The 22452-nt window shown below is 33.1% G+C and overlaps 2 protein-coding genes across 2 annotated transcripts in view; one reads left to right on the top strand and one right to left on the bottom strand.

Moving 5' to 3' along the window:
- LOC105619704 (PDZ and LIM domain protein 3) overlaps positions 1 to 14558 on the top strand; it is an 18523-nt gene extending 3965 nt beyond the window's left edge. The window contains 6 exon segments of the mRNA XM_012201224.1: positions 8603 to 8758; positions 10007 to 10099; positions 12455 to 12586; positions 13020 to 13049; positions 14134 to 14169; positions 14466 to 14558. Of these exon segments, the coding sequence (XP_012056614.1) occupies positions 8603 to 8758; positions 10007 to 10099; positions 12455 to 12586; positions 13020 to 13049; positions 14134 to 14169; positions 14466 to 14558 (540 nt within the window).
- Positions 14559 to 17073: 2515 nt separating this feature from the next.
- Positions 17074 to 22452, bottom strand: part of LOC105619566 (2-oxoglutarate dehydrogenase, mitochondrial) — an 11331-nt gene continuing 5952 nt past the window's right edge. Inside the window, exons 5-16 of the mRNA XM_012201083.1 lie at positions 21993 to 22248; positions 21480 to 21714; positions 21198 to 21377; positions 20775 to 20955; positions 20411 to 20691; positions 19965 to 20193; positions 19459 to 19737; positions 19088 to 19266; positions 18411 to 18845; positions 18132 to 18286; positions 17554 to 17685; positions 17074 to 17173 (exon numbers count right to left, since the gene is read on the bottom strand). Of these exons, the coding sequence (XP_012056473.1) occupies positions 17074 to 17173; positions 17554 to 17685; positions 18132 to 18286; positions 18411 to 18845; positions 19088 to 19266; positions 19459 to 19737; positions 19965 to 20193; positions 20411 to 20691; positions 20775 to 20955; positions 21198 to 21377; positions 21480 to 21714; positions 21993 to 22248 (2642 nt within the window). The remainder of the gene's footprint in view (positions 17174 to 17553; positions 17686 to 18131; positions 18287 to 18410; positions 18846 to 19087; positions 19267 to 19458; positions 19738 to 19964; positions 20194 to 20410; positions 20692 to 20774; positions 20956 to 21197; positions 21378 to 21479; positions 21715 to 21992; positions 22249 to 22452) is intronic.

Below are 22452 nucleotides of genomic sequence, written 5' to 3'. Positions count from 1 at the left end.
TTGTCGTACGTAGTAATTAATTTAATTTTATTACTACTATTTATTACTAACTAAAACTAAATAAATAATATATATATATATATATATATATATATATATAAAGATAAAATAAAAAATTTTAATATAAGGATTAAATAATTGAAATAAATGTAGAATATTTCCTTTGTTAGAAATAAATCAATAAAAATATTTTTTGAGTAAAATCTTGATTATATAATTTATAGCCAGCTGGTGTCGCTTAACTACTGTTGGATTTGTTTAAATCCAACGATAAAATCGTATAAAGGTTCTTGAGAATTCTAAGGAATCTGGAACGAAAGTGCGTTCAATCTTTGAAAATCGAACTTTCAAGCACGTCGGCAATACAAATTCGCTGCAGAGTTCATTGATCCGCGCGAAGGAATAGTCGGCTTTATTTTAGTGTATAAATCAAGATCCGACATCGTATTTCTTTCCCAGAAAATAGTACATTAGTAAAATAGCGTGGCCGTATCGTTGAAAAATACCTTTCTTCCAATTTTAATGTTAATGTAATTTTTATGCGTTAATTTTAATGTAATCTAAACACAGAGAAATTATATATATATAGATAATAAGACATACTAAGATATATTTTAAAACGTAATAATATTTAGAAAAAGAAAGTTATCATTTCGAAATTTATTATTTAATTATAACTGAAAAAAGAAAGAAATGTGCGTTGTTACGTAGAATTATCTATATCAGCAGACGCTATGATTCGGCAAAACGTAATTGACAGCTTCAAAATTATGCAAGCGAAAGCTAAAAGTAGATACGAAATACAGATCTGAAACCGTCGTAATTCCTTGCTTATCACATAAATGTCTTTTTTATTTATTTTTCAAGAATTCTCTGGGATTTTCTCTGTAACGAACTGTTGAAATATCGCGAAAATTGTATAAATCAACAGGATTGCTCTGACATCTGAAAATGTCTTTCTTCATCTTTTCTTGAATAATTATTTGAAAAGCACGAAGCTTAGCTCTACAAGATTCATTGAAGAGAAGGAATGAAAGAATCGTAATCCAAAATAAATGTTTGATCTATTCATAATACAAAGTTCCGTTTGAGGAAGATTTGGAAAAATAGATTGAAGTACTCATCGTAAAATAAGTATATAGACAGTGTGCCAGAGGCGCGCGAATTATTGCAATAAAAGTCCGAACTTTGGTTTCTCAAGTCAGTACGATCGTGGCGTCTGGCAAGCTTGAGCTCGTTTCGAAATACCCTTCTGTACTTTGAAATTCAATAACTCATTGCCGGATCACGGATGTAGTGTGACAGGACATTTGTCGCGTTTAATCCGTCTCTCACTCATTTCGAAACGGCATGTTTCAGGTGACGAAATTTTGGCCCATCGTGGTAATCAATAATATAATCGGTGACGAAATTGAGTATATATATATGACGGTTCTTATAAAAATTTGGCAAAAGAGGTTTCGTAAATGGCAGTTTCAATTAAAAGTTTGATTCAATTAATCACGTAAATGTGTGATCAATTCGACTAACTCGTAGAGGTAGAGAAAAATCGCGAAGGTTTTGGAAAAATGTTGAAATTTTGCGATTTTAACGACAACGGAGGAATGATTTGCGATATCGCGATTTCGCATCCAGATGTCTCTCGTCGTTTAACGAAACGTTTGAACAGATTTTGCGAGATACCGACGAGAAAGAGAGAGAGATAGAGATAAAAAGAGAGAAAGAGAGAAGCGCGTCATCGCATTTATTACGGCGACATCGCGTATATCGCGGTACCAGGATGCATCGTGCATCGCTGCGAAGCGATGGAGGTGCCTTTATTCGTGGGAAGTCCGAAGTGTGAATATATTTTTGTTGGCCCGCCACGATGCCGGAAAGTCCGTCGCCACCAGTAGAGCCGGTTGCCATACGCTATAAATATCGCTTTTGCATCGAAACCACCTCTGCCTGTCCCGATCTGATACGTCCCGCAGATTCAGGACTTTCGCTTTCTACATTCCGTACGGTGGAATTTATTTTCTTTTGCGATCCCAAATAATAGAGCGTATAAAGAAGCAAATCTTTCCCTGATATATTAAAAAATATTTAAATTGAAAATAATGTACTCGAAATTTTTTTTAATTATACGCTAATGATATTAGACATTTTTGATTACGAAAAAAAATGGGATATTTAAAATATTTTGTATATGACATTGTTTAATAAATAGATGGAATAAATGAAAGATTCATCGAGATCTCTCTTTTAGCGATCGAAATTTACACACTCTCGAGTAACTCTCTCATTAATCTCAGGAATTTTGTTGCCAAAAAAAATCGCGGTTACCTTCTTCGATCATTCTGTAGTAATAATTATATAGCTTATAAGAAATTTTAGAAGCTAAGAACACAAATAAAAATATTGATTATAAATAATTTTATTTTTAAAAAAGTAAGGAATTTTGAAGGTCTTTTAAAAAATATATTTAAAAAGGTACATTCAAAAAGAAGGTACACTTATCAGTTAAAAGATTGCAACAATAGGTCTATTTTTTTTGATTGAACTTTTGCACCAGTTCATCTTTCTTCATCTTCTTTCCTTCTGGAGAGAAAAGAAAGAAAAATGAACTGGTGCAAAAGTTTAGTAAAAAAAAAACAAGCCCATTTTTTCTTTCAGAACTCAGTCAGCTTTTTCGTAAAGAGGTTGAACGTAAAATAATTAGATAGAGAAGTAAGAACCAGTTGCTTGATTGCATTTTGAAATCCACCGAAAAAAATAAAACCTTGCTGAAAGTTGTAACCTTTTAACTTGAAAATAATCTTTTAACTGATAAAATATTAAAAAAGAACCATCAAGAAGGGAATTAATGAAATTGTCTTAATCATTGGAATTATCAATTCCAGAAGCTAATTAAAGGATAATCAGCAAGAATGTACTTTGACCTAAAAATCGGACATATCTTTATTTATTTATAAACATATCTACTCCTATTTCTTAAAATCAGATGATAATTCGATTACATTCGCTGCGTCTGAGATTACCGAAGAACATTCGACTTGTGATGTTTTTTTCGGTTGTCAAGAGCTTTTACGAAAGCGAACGAGTTTCAAGAGAGGTCTCCGGAGAGAAAGAGAGAGAGAGAGAGAGGAGTACGTGGAAAAGGCCAGAGTTAGTGCCGCCCGCGCTCGCGTCGAGCCAGTAGTGCTTAAGCGCAAATAATCCCGCGATAGTCGCGAACGAGGGACGACGTGAGAACGAGGACGATTGCGAGATCCGCGAAAGGGTTGCTGCGCGCGAAAGGGGTGACATAAGGTCGGTGGTTGCGAGGGAAGCTCTCTCCGCGGGACGCCTCTCGGACGGAGACGAGAAGATGCCCGCTTACACGACCGTCTATCGTTACAACATCGAGCATCATCCAAAGGAGGAGGAAGCGGCTGTTTACTGGGTACGAAAGAGATGACAAGTTTCATTGGTTTTGCTTAGGCTCATTAAAAGAGGAAGAATCATATTGAACCGGAGCAAAAATGCGAGATGATTCTCCTCTTTGCTCTTGAACATGCATCTTCTTCATGTGCTTGCGGATCTCGCGCGCGAGTGACGAGCTACATTGTTGAAAAAGCATCACGGAGACGTCCGAAAAATACGTTAATGTAAAAGTTTTGTTCATATTTTTTCAAAATTCTTTTCCAGAAATTTTTCTGGTCCAAACGAATATTTTTAGATTAGAGATTTCTAGAGCGCAAGTCACGTGCATTTTAGAGTAAAATCTGTATTCTTGCGATGTCAGATTTGTTCTCTTTTTATAGAGATATCTCTTAGAATTTTTCTCATTTAACGTCCAATTAATTTAAGCCTTTTTTAATTGATTAAATAATTCACATTATAGGTGAAACTATATGGGAAAATTATTTAATTATTTAATATAACAATATAATTATACAAATAAGAAGAATAAATGTAAATTAAAAGTATATGTTCATATATAAATAAATTTATTTATTATTTAAAATACATTCTTTTAACATTCTTTTAACATTAAGCGAATTTTTCTTCATGATTTTCTCTTCTCATTTGAACGCAGCATTATACTTGAACATTCTCACTTCGTTTTAAAATTTGTTGTTTTTTTGTTCTGGATGACATTTATATATTCTTGTCCACGATAAGACGATATAACATAAAGCTCGAGCTTAAAAACGCTGCACTACCCTAAAAATATCAAAATTCAATACCAAGTTTTAACTCCACCCATCGACACGTCAATATCGAATAACGATAATAAATAATAAGATTGTCAGATGATCTAGATCTCGCGTTGTTCAACCTTGACACAGTACACAAACGTGTCCGCAGAACAATTCTGCCATTCGCAATGGAAGTTGATTAATTTCGCCTATCCCGCCCCCGAGAAGGGTTCGCCAATTTCGGAGTTAATCGGAGTAACCCAGATGAAAGGCAGACTTACGCGGGCGTTAATAACACGCTATGCAATAAAACGCACGTAAGCATCGCCATTACGGATGCCGTACATCGGTATCGCGTTCTATTTTCGTGAACGGGATCTGGGTTATTCACGAACACGCAGGAGAAGTCGTCATACAAAGACACACCCACAGTTCGCGTTTTTCAAATTTACCTCCCGTTCGAAAAATCGAGAGATGCTTTTCAAAAAGCAATGCTTTTAATGCGATGATTAATTAGCTTGTCAACGAGTCCAGAATTATTGATTATTTTTTAAATTTTATTTCCTGAATAATATTTAAATAGAAATGTATTTTTGGATACATAAAGCAATAATTTATTCTGTACCACGATAGAAAAATTTATTTTTAATATTTATTATTTCTTTCTTGTTGCATATAGGATTATGACAAAACGGTTAAACTTGTTGAAAAAAACTGAGAAATATAAAAAATAAGAATTATTGTATCTTTATATATTAAATATGTTTAATTATTTTAATTATTTTAATCAATTTATTTATTTTTAGTTTGGCAATACGGTTTTTAAAATCAGAAAGCGAATGTAATGAACTAATGAACGATTTTGAAATTAACTATTTTTATGTCAGAAATGGAACAAATCAGAATTTACTGGTTGTAAAATTAATTCAAATATTATTTTAATTATAATTTTGTATCTTCCAGTATGTGTTAATGAAGTTGAAACATCTGTTCGTTAGTGTCTTGCCAACGTGCTCCAATCATTTTCCAAAGAGTTCAAGTTTCATCTCGACGCCAAGCAATAAACACTTCGTGAAACAGCTGTTTTGCTCCGTCTGAATTTAGTTTGAAAGATCATTTACAAAACGACGTATGAGCGTGCGCACGTTCACGTAAATCTTCTAAAAAAAGAAAAAGATCGTAGATTTGCAAAACAAAAGTCGTTTCGTTGATTAATTAACTCAATCAACCGAACTTGATTTTTAAATAATCATTACACTTTATCACTTTTAAGAGAGATAATCAGTCCCTCTCCTTCAAATATTAAACTTCATACAAATAAAAACTTCAGCATTTCATTTTTCGGCATTTTCATTTTTTAAATTTGAAGTAATAAATTTAGTATTAAGTAATATAATTTCTCGCGTTTAATTGATTAATAATTTTAGATCTTTAAAGTTTAAAAAGCATAGAAAAATTTTATATAACAATATTGAATAGAATCGATTTCATCCAAATTTATCTAATATATTAATCTAAATATTTCTATTCATTTCAAATATTGTACATCGAGACATTTGTTATCAATGGCAAAATAGAAGTGAGACGCCCTTTGGGCTTTAGACAGCTTTGCATCTGACTTATTCCTCTCTTCTCAATCATCGTGCGACCTTGCCAACGTTCCCCGTCCAAGAATGAAACGGGCGGAACGCTTCCTGGTGAAAAAGTCACGGGCGGAAAGAAGCGGACAAGAGAGGTTCGAGGGGATAAACGGTTTTTGTGGCTCAGGGTGCGCGTTATTTTTGCCGACCGAAGGCCTTCATCTATTTCGAGAGAGTTACTCGTGGCTCACCCTCTAACATAATGGAATTTCTGACCCATTTATAATGGAATCATCGTTATCGTGCGATTTCATATCATGAAACTTGCGCGCGAACTTCCAATCGCGATCACGATTCTAAAATTGTGAAATGTTTCAACGTGCACATTGGCTGCGTTCAGCGGAAAAAGCACAGTTTTGTTTTCTCTAAAATTTTTTAATACCACTAGCCTTGCCATTATAATTCCTTACTGGATTTAAATGTGTAAGTTAATCATATTATAAATCTTACAACAGTTGTGCAAAGCTGCTTTTTCTGCTAAACGCAGCCAATACCTTTGAATAATGGATGCATAATTCAATTCTACTGAAGAGATCGAACTTCGATAAATTATACAGGAAATTTTGTATTTTTATATATATTGGAATATATTTATTATTTAATCTATTAAGCCGCAATATTTGTTAAACTTCTTTATTATTATCTTCAATTGTTTAAATGATGATCAATTTTTAATTGGTCATTGTAAAGATAATAATATTTTTTATAATTATACTTCTTGTCTCTTATTATATTTTATATCTTTGATTAATCCAAGCAGAACGCAGTGTCATAATAAAATTATAATGATATTATAGGATGTCATCATAAAAAAAATAAATTTATAAGTAATAAATAAGATCATGATGATGACCTTTTTTCTATATATTCTATTTGAAAAGAGATTGATCTAAAAAATTGCAAAGCAAAAAAGCAAGAAAAATTTTATTATCAGATAAAGATACGTGATATTGTGATATTAACCATCTGTGGTATTTTTTTATTGTATTCAAAATGTAATAATTTCAAAACTAACGAAAACGTTGCTGATGAATTGTTCGTAAATCTCAAGCCGCTCTTCAAAAACGATTAAACGTGATCTTTACTTGGAAAATAAAATGAGAAATTGTTTTCCAAGAAAATATTACGAAAAGTTTTATTTACGACTCTCTCCAAAGGTCGCGATAATAATGCCTGGCATTTCCAAATTTTCATTCTGGCTTGCGACTACTCGAGAATATCCGCGACAGAATATTACAGAGAATTCGTCTGAGATTTCACCTCGCGTTTGTTTTCACGGATGTTTCAGTAACTCGTACTGTAAACATAGAAAATCCGCGTGGCGAATCGACGATGTACGACGATGCACCTGCAAATTTGCGTAATTTCGTAATATCGCGCAAAAACGATGGCACGTGACGGAACGACTCGTAACTTGGCAAGTCGAATTCATCCGTAATGCCACGAGAATGACCGTTTGATGTAATTTTCTCATTGTGAGCCAGCTGCGTGAAATTTTTGCTTCTTCAGAGACAATCATCGTTAAATGATATCACTTCCGGTTCGTAATGTCATTAGCCAGAAATATTCAACCTATTAGAACATTATTTATACTACGAAAATATAGAAAATATATAGAATACCTATAATGAAGTTATTTATTTGTTTTAAGAAGTCAAATATTCATTGTTTCTCTTAATGATTTAGAATAAAACAATTTGGAAATAAAAGAAGTAGGTATTCACGAAAGGAAAATTTTATCCGTTACAATGTGATGTTATCTAATCGTTAATTATTTTAAGATATCTTTTAAAGAGATATAAAACTGCGATTAGTAATGGATATATTGTTTTTTGACTCGATATTTTTTTTAATTTGCATTTCATCTCATTAATATTATGAAATGGATCATTATCAAATTAAGCTGTGATATCATCATCATTTATTTTTGTCGTTGCTCGGAATTATGCGAAAAGCGTCAGGAATTAATGAACCACTTTTCGATCAACTATGGCCTCTATTGCGGTTTATTTTAGATCTCGTTAGTTAATTAATTGGCACCGCTTCGACAGGATATTATTTCATCTGCCCTATTAACTATTACTTGCATAGTTACCATTATTATCGTTAATGTCAGTTTATACGACAGCCAGATATTAATTCTATAATTTATTATACAATAAGATGTTGCATATTAATAAATAGTACATGAATAATATTATATTCATGGACATAGAGAAGATCTAGAGAAATTTGGGATCCAAAGTTTCCTAAAAATTTTTATTTATTTTTTATTTTTAATTATAAAAAAATACAACTTTTTTACTTACAACTTTTTTACTTTTGACTCTGAATGACCAAGTAATTTCTAAAACTTCTGTTTGTCTGTCTTAGAAGTTTGACAAAGCTTTGAGAAAGTCTGACACATAAGAAAATTTTTGCAAGATTTTGAAAAACAGAATATATTCAGATATATATATATATATGAGATAAATGAATACTTCATTTAAAATTATGCATTTCGTTTTAATAACTATATTTATTGTATTTTGTCTATATTTTCTTCAGGAAAAAAATAAAAATTATATAGTTTACAAAATATAATATTTATTATTATTCAAAAAAATAGGTATAAGAAGGAGACATTTGAAAAATATAAAATATCTAAAAAAGCAATTTATTAATGCAAATAATGTTCATGTGACAATAGAATTAATAATCCTTTTCCCCCAAAAAAATCTTGATACACTTATGAATTATATATATAAAATAATATAATATAATATATGCCGATAGAGTTACAATTGTGAAATTTTTCAGCCCTACCGTACGACTCCTCTAGTCTTGCCAGGTGCCAAGGTCAAAAAGGATGCCCCTATCGGTGAATGTTACCTGCGACATCATCCGAATCCGATGATCAGAGCAGCACCCCATCATTACGAACCAGCTCATCCTGAAGTTGCTATGAAACAAAAGGTAAATCGACATTATAAAATCATCCAAATACATTCAATCTCTCCGACGTACTTGCAAATAAGTTCTTCTATTTTTTTTGGAGATGCATTTGTCAAGTTAGGAAATTTAAATTGTATTTTATTTGCACGTCGTCTGAGCAGGTGGCAGAAACAGTACTTCAGCGTGTCGTGGGACCGAATGAAGTTCCAAAGGTTTGGATCACTTCCGTTGTTTACTTTCGTAAGCCGCTTCTGCTTCGAGAAACGCTTACGCTTTCTGGACGACCGATATATCTGCAAGAAACTTGAGTTTCGTTTGACGAGATATCCCGCTATTATGATATTTTCTGCTATTAACTAATAATAATTATAATCGCGATGTTTAACGCGATTATTACAAGATCCTTTGGATTCATTTGTAACTTGATAATCCGAAAAATAATACCAACGTATCGATTATACTATGAATCGATATAGCTTGCATCAACTTCTATTTATGATTAAAGTTAATTGAATTGAATTATTTTAATAATTAAATCCAATTTAATTTGTGATATAAATTAATTCGATTACCAAAAATTCTTATTTTGAATAATATTATTTTATTGGTAAAAGTATTATTTTAATTGCCACTAACGTGTTTCGAAATATGAAAATTCTAGAGGTATAAGATGTAACAAAATCGTGAATAGTGATGATTATAGTTACATTATGACATTATTTTGTAATGGAGGTGCTTTGAGAATAATAAACATCACGTGAGTCAAGCCCATTTGTTAATACTGCGAAATTCTGATATAATGGAAACTTGGCATTAGTCAAATATTCGTTCTGTCCGCAGTGCCAGCAGACTAGAGTTATGTATATATTTTTTACAGCTACATTATCATAACGTAATACTGTAGTCGCAAGCGACACGACTCGAGAACATATCGCAACAACACAATACGCAACATCTTTAGTGAACATTCTCTAGTAAACATTCACATTAATAATGCGTTAATATATAAATTCCGCTTATACTATACAAAAGTTTCAAAACATCATATATTGTGATAACATTATTTTTCAAACGTTTTGTGTCTTTAAATAAAAGTTAAAATAAAAAAAGAAAAAGAAAAATAATCTTTTGCGCTTCTACTTACAAAATTGTCATTTTTTTGGTCGTGTTGTTTCAAACCACGAGAGCAGTTTCAAGCGATATTCTATGCAATATATATCGTAAATTCTGTGTTACATCAATCGTAAACGTTAAATTGTGTCTTTCTAGATTGTCCACAAGCAATTCAACTCGCCGATCGGACTTTATTCGGACCAAAACATCGCAGACACTATCAAGTGTCAAGCGTCCGCTGTACCGTAAGTAGTCAATTTACTTATGCGAGTGTCCACTAAGTTCTCTCTTAACTATTCTTTAACCACTGAACATATTTAAGCATATACATATATATAACGAATCGCTAATGCCGTAATGCTTGCAGCAGTCACAGGTTAATACAATTAATATAAAATTGGCTTCACCGCCGAATGCCGCTCACACTCACGTAAATCGCCATCATATAATAAAAATCGTGTGCGAGAAAATCTAATTGTCACGTGAATTGAAATTAACAGGTTAATTCGCACGGTTAATAATCGCAGTGGAAGACAATAATGTGAAAGATAATTGGAGCGAATTCAAAGAAATCGAATTGATGAATTTATTCTGAGAAAAAAATGAATTTTTATTAAGCTGTATTAATCCACTTATTTTGTATAGGTGTGTCTTTTAATCAAATGTCCATGATTTACGCCAAAATAATTTTCTGAGACTTGTTTTTAGAAAATAACGGAACGCGAATGAAAAAAATTATCCTTTTCGGAAGACGACGTTTCCATGAAGGCTGTAATTCGGGAAAAGAAATTACCAATTGGAGAAATATAAATCGAATTTACTCGGAGAACGCACGATCGTCGATCGTTAAACGAGAAGGGATATCGGTTTCTTTTCTCTGTTTTCCTGTACGGCTCTCTCGGATTCTTCTGATGATTGATTACTTACGTAGCGGTTTGTTTGTTTTCCAGCATTTTCATAGACTTTTCCTTCCTGAAACAGAAACAGGAAATACAGGAGCAAGCGAGAATCTTGAAAGAGCAGGCGAAGGCCGCCGCTTCGAAGAATGTGTGGCCGCAATTCAATAAACCAAATTAAAAATTGTCGAGAGACGTTCGAGACGTTTTCCGATGCTTCTCGTACGTCGGATCTACGACGGCAGAGTTTCCCGTTTTTCATATGAATCATTGGGCACGTTCTCTTATTAGAACATGGAAAATTATGCATATTATTTGTCGAAATTGCTAAATTTAATATAAAATTTTGTAACACAGTTTAATGAGAAAAATTTTTAAATAACGAATACGAAAAATTGAGATTACTGAAAATATTGAGAAATAATTATCACAAGTCAACAGAAATATTTTGGGTATTCAATTAACAATTCGATTATTCGCGATGATGTCATTAAAATCTTACAATTGAATTATTTATCTCAAATACAGAAAATCTTTCCGATTGCTATCAATATTTGTTGAATTAAATCTGAGTAATTAATTTAAACGATTAGTTTAATTGTCGGTAGTATTTAACACAGCGAACGTGGCCATTGAATATGCAAGTCCTTCGAATGTGCAATTATTATTTCGGGTTAGTTTGCCGTTCATTACACATATAGTAGAAATCATAGACATGAATTATTTGACAAAATTATAAATTTCGTAAGGTCTCCGCGAGTCCGTGCAGAAAAAGCTTTTCCTTTAGCAGTAAATTCTTGCATGTAACAGAGTAGTGAATAATCAATAATGTGAATATAGTAGCTGAAAATATGTGAGAATATCTACTAACTTCGTCGTTTCCTTAACGAGTGTTCGTATGCTTGTATCGTAGATATCGTGCACGAATAATTCGAGACGACTTTTGAAAATTGCGCCATTGCGGAAATCTATTTTTGCTGCTTCTATTTTTTTGAGATGACAAGCACCACAGAAAATTTAATGGGAATAAAAATAATCTGAAAATTATATTTGCAAGAATATTAATTAATAATAAGAGTATAAGTAAAAATATAATTAAGTGCATCTTTTATATATAAGACATTTTCCTTTCATTTTTTTTTCATTAATATATGATTTAATTTATTTATTCTCTTTTTTTTTATCGACAAGAAATTATCATCGCAGAATTAAAACAGAATTTTGATGGTAAGAAATAAAATTACGAACATATTTTGTTTTAAATTAAAGATATTGGAAAGTGTTTTGAAAGGCTGCTAGTGTTTTCTCAGATCTTATTTTCTTATAACAAGAGATTATTTTTGCATCTACTATTTTTCGAATATTTTTTTTTCCAAAGATGAAAGGCGCAATTTTTTAAGTGTCTGACGAACGCGTTCTTCTTGATCGGGCATGCACGCAGGGTTTGCACGATGAGGAATGACTGCTCTTTTTCGATTGAACTCGACTGAAGGACGCGTCTGAAAGTCGTTCTCGAACAGACTAAAGCAAACATAAGTAAATGTGCAAGCGCAAATTGGCAAATTGTAACCCCGGCCGCTGCTAACCGATCTGGATAGAAAACACAAAACAAAAAGAAAAGAGAAAGATAAAAGTCACACGTGAGAGAGAACAAAAGAGAAATTAAAAGTCGTCCCCTGTGTACACATGCGGTACGTGCAGCCTGAAGAAACCGGTCAAGTACGATCCCAGCAAGAGCGAGGCGTACAAGGCCCTGCAAGAGGAGGAATATGGGGATCAGGTACAGGAAGTCAGACAGCCGGCTCGCACCGGTGTCTTCACGCCACAGAAATCGAGCAAGGTACGTAAATTTTTTCTTTTCGGCAATTCCACGCTCAATTTTTTCGTCTTGAATCAATAAATTCTTCTCTTTTCACTGGTAAAAAAATTTTTCATATCCGATAATATTTTTAAGAATTTTTTATATTTTAAGTTTGTGAAGATTTCTGAAAACTACTTTTAGATTTTGTCTTCTTTGGAAATTATGCAATGAAAAATTTCAGAATTCACATACATATATAAAGAATTCTAGGAAAATGTAAACTTCCTCAGTATTTCTGAAAAATGTTCCAATTTATATAATATAAAAACTCAGAAATTTTGTAAAAAGTTATAAAATTATACACAGAAATTCTGAAAAAAATCTAAAATTTATATAGAAGTTAAAAAGAAAAATTATATGAATTTAAGGAAAAATTTAAGGGACTGATTCAATGATACTATTTGTTGTACAGGTGTACCAGGCTCCGAAGAGTCCCGCATATGTAAGTATCCGCATTATTCTCGATCAGATTCACGATCGATTTTGCGGGATGCATAGTAGAAAATATTTTGCCGGGCTGAGGTCACGCGGAAATGCATTTCTCACTCGCATGTCGCCGCATGGGTTCTGTGCAAGAATTTCAGAGCTGTCGCCGAAGCTGCGTAGACTATATTCTCGATGCGAATTTGAGAATCTTCACATCTCGCGCGAAATCAGTCGGCCGCATTGCTCACCTTGATCTGTAGAGAAGCGTCGAATTGTTGAAAAAAATTTTCAACGATTTTGACAAGGAAAATATTTTGAGAATATTTCTTTCATCGTTAAAATAGCAAGATAATCATTTTTCACGTTACTTAATTACCGGGTCACTTTTTACTTCGCTATTTATTTATCGAAAAGATTTATCGATCACTGGCTCGGCACCATATACTCTTGTTACCCAACGTAGCCGGACGGTAAAACGGCATCGAATTATATAAGCGACTTGGCACGAGACGCTATTTCTCCTGTTCTTCTTTCTTTTTCGTCTACTGAAATACCATGCCAAGTCATCTCTCGGTAATAATCGCCGGCCGCGTCTTACCGATGGAATATTGTTCGGAGGATTTGACTTTCTCCTTTAAGGATGGATTATACGCATTTTTTAACAGAACAAAAAAATTACATTTTTCTATATCGTATTTGAGAGCAATATTAAACATTTAGACACGATTTAAATATTGGATCAAAAATTATTTCAATAAGTAGACATGTCTTTAAAAATAATTAAGATAAAATGAGAAAATTTTCATTTAAATTAAAAAATTGCTAAATATTGCTCTTATTCAACTGTATGTATATAATATTCATTTTTAAGTCTTTATACAGAAAGTATAAATACTACAAAGTTTCGATTTGTCATTTTTTGCAGAAATTATACATTTAATACATCCTTAAATTTTCAAAGACATTTCTCGTCAAATCGTTCCGATTGTTTAACGATAATTACCTCGTGTTAATACATCTAACATACATTATCATCACTAACGTTAACCATCATAGTCAAAGATGTCACCGATCTAATCTTCGACATCTGTTTCGTTAAGGGTGGATCATATAGACGTCCTTTTCCCCTCCCTTTCGTTAAGGATCTTATCAACGACTATTAAAATTTTCGCAGAAACTTGTACGTGCATTTTCTGATACTTTTACATTAAATGTTCGCCTGCTTCTGCGTAGAAAAATTAATTCATAGGATAAATGCACTCTCACTGCAATACTATATTTGTTTTCTACATACTGCGCAATAATTCACTACAAATATATGCATGTCGCTTTGCGAGATAGAAAATATGCCTTAATACAAAACGTAGCTCATTTGTGGAGCACCTTATAATTTAGAGACGTGGAGAGCGGTTGCGAATAACTCAATTTTCAGATAAACGTGCTCGATGATGATGGCGAGAAGATCCATCAGAGCAACAGCTTCAAGAGGATTATGTACAGTGTGCTGGGGCAGACCGAATTTTAAGCCGAACTGACGCTATAAATATATTACATCATTTATTTATATTATAAATAAATCTATATATTTTATTTATTGTACTACGCAAAAAAATAAAATGAGTGTCGAGCGTGTCCAATTTAGACAATTAAATTACATTATTGTACCAGCGAAGATCTAAAAGCGCGAATTTGAGGTCGGAATTCTAGGTCTGTTCTTTTTCCATCCCAAGTTCTGAACTGCTATATATTGATGCAATAAATTAAAGTGAGACAAGTATAGTTTGTTTCACTCTAACTTATTTACTAGTACTAGTTCAGAATTCTTCGAAAAAGAACAAACTTTCTACTTGATATTCATTGCTTACCCGATGAAAGGGCCGTGTATCTCTTAAGCATAACAATAGTTACTTTAATACGCGTCGTTAATAGTACGTGGCTTGCAACATTGCATTCTATTCGAGATTAATACTTTTCGCTGGCCTGCACCAAAATAGCTTACTCCTTTCTTTCCACACATTTCGATGTATCTATTTTTTGACACTCTATTTACACACTATATTATACTTTTAACATTATGCACAATGAAAAATTAATTTTCACAAAATATGTCGAGTTTTTTTAATCCTCCTTTCCTTTCTAATATTTCAATTTATGGAATCAATTTTTCTGATTTGAATACTTGTTATTAGATAGGTATCAACATATCGCATTTCTTAACGTTCTGAAAAAAATCTATACAAACGAAGCTACGTCTTTTCTTTCTATTATTTTTCAAGGAACTATTTCGAAGAGGGCAAGATTGATCACGACACGTGGAGACGATGAGACAATTTAATTCAATCAGCAATAATACGCTACAATATCGGGTGTAATATCAGTGATGTTTGCTAAATAAAATTTTTAAATGTCAGACATTATTTGTTTGACAGAAAATTTCTTTTAAGCATATACATGTTCCGTGTATTGTTACAATTACGCATATATGATGGATGCAACAGATAGGAACAAGTAGAACGATAAGTATTGTGTCTTTTGTTGAACTAACATCGTGAACTAATATCGTGCTAGATCAATAGAGATATCACATAACTATTATTTTGTAAGGTATCAAGTAAAATAACAAGACCGCTTTCTTATCACCGTCTGCTTTCCGACAATACAAAACGAATATTACAAGGCTCTCTTTTGATCAGCGTAAAGATCATGCAGCCATAGCATCTCAAAATTCTTCGTGCGTCTCATTTTTCAAATGATCCAGATAGAAGAATATTAAATACTACACTTTCGCTATACACGTGGCCACGCGAACCACGGTTTTTTTTTCGGCTAAATTATTATTAAAATTAATTCCTAAACGCTATTAGATATTACTAATTTGTCTTCCACTCTCAACATTTTTTACTGAGAGATGCATCCGTCGACACTGTCCATGGGGTAGCACTAGGACCTCGGTTGCGACACGCATTCATTTAAATCAAAATCAAAGAATTCGATGTGCTTCTATTACTAGCACCTAATATCGTGTCAATACAACCGAAGTCAAGCAGAGATATATATATCCCGAAGGATTAGTGCTACGTCACACTTCTTTTGCGTCGAGAACGCGTTGCATAATCCGCCAATCATTTAATTTTTTATAAAAATACAGCGACGATAAAAAGTTAAAGTGATTGGCAACAGTCTCATGGCGCATAAATAAATTACTAGAGAAAAAAAATTGGCCATTATGTACCACGTAGTCTCTTGCCATAGACAGTCTCTTCGGTCCGAAGTGTACTACAGGACTATACGCTACTACACGTTAAAATGTACGCGCTGCGTAACATTGCATAAATTAATAATACTTTCCCTTTCTGTAAAATCTTATCGATTTCACAAAATTAATTTAGAATTAAAGTATAAACAGGCTGAAGTACAGAGAACAATGAACGCACAAATGTTTCACGTTTACGTAGAGCAATGGACTAGCAAGTTTCTCTTTTGTTTATTAAAAAATATATATATATATATCAAAATGATATATATATCTAAATTTCCAACAAACCCAATCACACGCATTAAGCATATCATTCAGACCTATATGTGAAAACGCGCAGATTCCAGAAAAAAATGCATAAAAATCACATTCAAACATAGATAAAAAGAATCAAATACACATGTAAATGAGTAATTGAAAGACAGCATGAGTTAAAAGCTAATATAAATTAATATTCAAGTATATTAATTAAAAGCTGTCACAGTTTAGCCTGTGAAACTGTGATAGCTGTGTATATATACATGAGTCAATAGGAAAAAAAAGGAAAAATTAAGAAACAAGAGAAAAAAAATATATTTCAAATAAACGAGCGTGAAACATTTGTGCGCGCTACGAACTTAAATAGGACTTCGCCATTGTGTTCGAAGAAATCATTTAAACGGCTACGGTAATATAATCTCTGTTCTGTGATGTATGTCGAGCAAAACACAAAATTGTCATAATGTGTACATTAAGATAAGAGAAAAATAAATAAACTTTCTATACGTAATGCCACAAAGAATTATTAAAAGTTGAGGGAGTCATCGAGCAATTGTTTGAGTTCTTTGAGATGTTGCATTTTGCTTCCAGTGGCAGGTGACGACGCAGTAGGACGTCCAGCGTATCTAAAACAATACACATTTTGCTCAAAATATGAATATTACTTTTAAAATATGATACAATAACAATATATACCGATAATATCACTCAATCCCAACAAATAAAGAAAACATTAAAGTTCAAAGTGCAAATATTACTATAATGGCAGCAAATTTATATAATTTACCGCAACTTCATATATAATTATTTCAAATAAAATATATTTTCATGTTTTTAATATAATTGCAATATTATAAATTTTGTAACATATAATCATAAATAAAAATAATATTTTAATGATTCGTTCATGATACTTTTAAAATAAATGGCTTATATCTAAATGGAAATTAATTCACAATAATTTTATATTAATCCAATCTTCCATTGATTATCTTGCCGATATTACCTCACTGTTCTTTGCTTTGGTTCCATTAGCTCCGTTGATTCTGTTGTCTGCGGCTTTGACACAGTTTCAATCGGTTTAGTCGACGAGAACAAACCGGCAAACCACCCTTGACCATTTGAGTTTGACGCGCTACTGCAACACGGCCCAAATTTTCATTTTATTTTGATAAAACATATAAAACGAGGAAAGCAACGGATTATCTTTATAACTCATAAAGAGATAACTTATAAAAAGATAACGAAAGTGTATTACTCTCCAAACAAGATTGCGAAATTTTGTGTCGCGCTCATTGTCGCAACAAAATAAAAAAGTGGGCCGTGTAAACAGTTAAAGGTAATATAAAAAACTAAAACGCAATATAGTGTAACATGGGTGTATTCATACATACACACACACAAACATATATTTCAGTGTACATATTTTCGACTGCAGTGAATTTGAATCGATCCAAGATTGATTGATTAAAGACCGCAAGTGATCTCATTCAATCAAAAACCAAAATAAATCATGACTTTTTTTTTTAATCAACTATGAATTCAAAATCTGCAGTTGAAAACGCAGTTTATTTTGATACTTACACTACGTTTCGGATGCCATTGAGCGCCGTATGGAACCTAGGTTGCACATAAGTCCATGCGCCTTGGTTCTTATGCTCTTCCTGAGCCCAGATCAACTCCGCATTCGGATACTTAGCAGCCTCTATCTTGACGAGGTCATACGGGAAAGGCGAGATCTATAGCAGAATCGATTAAAATGTTGACGTACATTGAATATTTTAAATTTATAATTAATTATGTAATTAAATGAAATTTAATTAAACATGATTGACAAGTGACATTCTAAAAATAACAACTGACCTGTTCCACTCTCGCAATCGCGACTTTGTCTTCTAAGTTCCGTTCTGTGCGCGCTTTCTTCAGATCGTAATAGACTTTTCCGGAGCAGAACAGCAACCTCTTGACGCCGTTGGGATTCTGAACCGCCGCACCTTCTTCAGGTATCACTCTGAGAAATTGTGTATCCTCTAGCATCAAGTCGAAGTTAGACTTAGCCTCTGGATGACGGAGCAGCGACTTTGGTGTCATCAGAATCAATGGTTTCCTGAATGGTAATGCAATTTGACGTCGGAGAATGTGAAAGTAATTCGCTGGTGTGCTGCAGTTGGCGACGATCCAGTTACTATCGTGCAACTGACGAACAGCAAACTCCTCACTTTCCGGTGGGAAATAATCCGGATCATCAGCAGACATTTGAAGAAATCGTTCCAAACGAGCACTAGAATGCTCGGGACCCTACAAAAAAAAAAGAGAATGCGAATTTGAAGCCAATAAATATATTATTGCAAACGATTGACTTGTCAGATTGAATCATATGTATGCCTTGGTTATATAAGATTAGAAAATTGAAAGTTGTATAAGTGAATATGAGGTGAATGGTAACCGGTTTCCATGTCATTTCAAAAAGTAAATTATATACGTAATTATTATATACGTAATTATATATCGTAAAATAATTTATGATTTTATGGATTTACCATTCCTTCGAGACCGTGTGGTTGCAACATGACAAGACCGGATTGTCTAACCCACTTGGCTTGACCGCTGCTGATGAACTGATCAATTATACATTGCGCCGTATTGTTAAAGTCCCCGAATTGAGCTTCCCAACATACTAATGCATTAGGATTCGTCATAGAATAACCCAGCTCAAATCCTATAATTACAATAAAATTATTTTAATATAAAAAAATTATAAAGTATTTAATATACATAGTACATTTCGAAATAACTAACTAACAGTATTAAAAATTTATAATTTACATTATAAATGTTGTAAATTTTCAGTACAGTTACTACATTAAGAAGATAATATATTATATCAGGATTGTAAAAACTATAATCTTACCGAGAACGCCAAATTCGGATAAAGAACTGTTGCACACTGTGTAAGGTGCCTGATCAGGATATAAATAGCAGAGTGGTCTATAAGTTGCCTTATCTACAGTCTGATGATGCAATACGTGGTGCCTGTGAGAGAACGTGCCTCTTTCCACGTCCTGGCCTGACAATCGAACGTGAATACCTTCCTTAAGAAGAGATCCGAAAGCCATAGCTTCACCAAGAGCCCAGTCGACAGTTCTAGCCTCAATCATTTCCATACGAGATTTCAAAATACGCTCGATACCTGTAATAAAATAATTGCCGTGTTTTTCCTAACTCTATTGTATAAATTATATATTGCTACATGAATTACTATATAAATTTTTTGTAAGTTATATTATTATATATATTTTTATAAGTTTGTAATTTTAATTTTTTATTATATTTTATTTCGGGCTTTTTAAAATTTAATATATCTTTTTATTAGAAAAAAATATTATCACATTCATCTTTTAACGCTGTTCTACTCACCTTTGTGGATGACAAATTCAGCAGCATTCGGTGGCGGCGATGAGAATTTCTTTCCAATATGTATAAGTGTGTCTTCCTTGATACCAGTAGGCGAAACCTTCAATGGGTCTTTTCCTTCAAAGAAACCTGACCATGGCGAATCCAACCAATCTTTGTACTTAATGTGTGTTTCCTGCCTAGCATTATTATATGCTTCTTCGCAGATCTTTTCGTACTTGGCTTTGACATCCTATAAAGGATCGCTTTTATATTGCAAAAGTAATTATATAAAATACTTGCTATAAAATGAAAGCTTTATACGGTTTGAGCTTTTATACTTTATTTTTTAGTTGTATATTCACGTAACAATCTTAAAGACACTGTTTAATATAAAATATATTACGTGTACGTGAGAGAGAGAGAGAGAGAGAGAGAGAGAGAGAGAGACTGATTGGCTGACTTCGTACCTCAACTTCCGCAGGAGTGACGACAGTACTTTCGATGAGCGAGTTGGCATATTTGTCAAGGGCTGACAAAGTGTTCTTGATCTTACGATACATCAGAGGCTGAGTGAACATCGGTTCGTCAATCTCGTTGTGGCCATTGCGCCTGTAGGAAACCAAATCGATCACAACGTCCTTATGGAAGGTAGCTCTCCATTCTGCCGCAACTTTACACACATGCATTACGGCTTCGGGATCGTCGGAATTCACATGGAAGATGGGTGCGTTTACTACTCGGGCCACATCTGATAAATAAATTCGTAAGAATTATTGCTATTACTGCTATTGCAGAAAAAACATAAATCAGTTTTGACCAATAAAAACCAACCAGTGCAATACGGCGACGATCGTGAATGTCTCGGATCGGTAGTAAAACCGATCTGATTATTCACAACAATATGAATAGTGCCGTGAGTTGTGTAATCAGGCAGATCAGATAGATGCATTGTTTCGAAGACAATACCTTGACCACAGAACGCAGCATCTCCGTGAAGAAGAATGGACATGACCTAGAGACAGATAAAATTATATTCACCAAAATTAATTAATATTTATAAACACAATCAAGATTGTATAGTTGCATCGTATTATTGGATATCCAATAATCAATAATATTTAATCATTTTAATAATTATTTAATCTCATAATTTAAATTTTTAAAGTCGTTTTTCTTTATTTAGTATCACCTAATTATTGCCACCTAATTACAAAAAGTATTCAAGGTACAATTTTATTTATACGTATTGCTTACTTTTTTGCCTTCACCATCGCCACGGTAGAATTGTTCGGCGCGTGTTTTGCCTTGAACCACCGGATCTACGGCTTCCAAGTGCGATGGATTTGCAACCACAGCCAGACGAATGTTCTTATTCGTCACTCGATTAAGACGTTCTATGTAAGTGCCCAAATGGTATTTCACATCGCCAGAACCCTGGAATCACTTTACCGTTACCAAGAAATCGGATCTACAAACTAGCCGCGACTAGCAAAATACACTTTCTATAATTAAAAACACAATTCGTTTTATGCTTACATCATCAGCAGCTTCAAGAGCAGCAAATTGTGTAAAAATTTGACTCAATGGCTTACGACAGACATTAGCGAGAACATTGAGACGACCACGGTGAGGCATACCCATGACAATCGACTCGACTCCCAATTCCGTAGATTTATCAATCACTTGCTTCATAGCTGGAATTAAAATTTCGCAACCCTCCAAACCGAATCTCTTCTCTGAGGACCATTTGCGTGCCAAGAATGCCTCGAATCTGTGATTTAGATGTTAATTATATCTCTTGTTAATTATATCTCTTAGATTATTATATCTCTAAGCAAATATGTGAGAAACTAAATTCCATTTTTACATATCGATTTAGCATAATTTTTCTTTAAAAAGATATTTAAAAAAATTTTAATATAAATTATGACAAAAAAGATTATAAAATATAAAAAATACAAATAAGGATTAAATACTTTGGTTTTGCTAATTTGTCAACTTCAAAGCTAGCACTTATGGAATTCATTTAATTAGCGCCGATGTTGTTACCCGGTTGCACGTGTCAATCTGGCTAAAATAAGTCTCTTCTCGTCATTCGTCATTTCCATAATTCCGGGTGTTTCCATCTTTTGTCTGATCCAATTGCATTGTTCCAAAGAGTTAATGAACATGAACTCTACACCAATGTGACCGCAGTAAGCTGCTTCGAGCCGTTTCAAGATTTCACGCAACGACAACGATTTCTCCTTGCCGCCAATAAATGTGGTGGATGGCAATTTGAAAACACGATCCATGTCCGACTCCTCTGTATTAAACAATTGAAATAAAAAATACATGCGTTTTACAAATCAGCACTCATAATAAACAATTCTTATATATTAGGTATAGTAAAAAGAAATCCATATTTTCCTATTCAATTTCTATGCAAAAATAAATAGGATTTCTTTTTACTTACACCTAATACTTATACTATAAGATGTTAATACATACGCGCGTTATATTCTTATAT

Source organism: Atta cephalotes (genome assembly GCF_000143395.1).
Source record: "Atta cephalotes unplaced genomic scaffold scaffold00022, whole genome shotgun sequence".
Taxonomy (NCBI): domain Eukaryota; kingdom Metazoa; phylum Arthropoda; class Insecta; order Hymenoptera; family Formicidae; genus Atta; species Atta cephalotes.
This window is presented reverse-complemented; position numbering and strand designations above follow the sequence as displayed.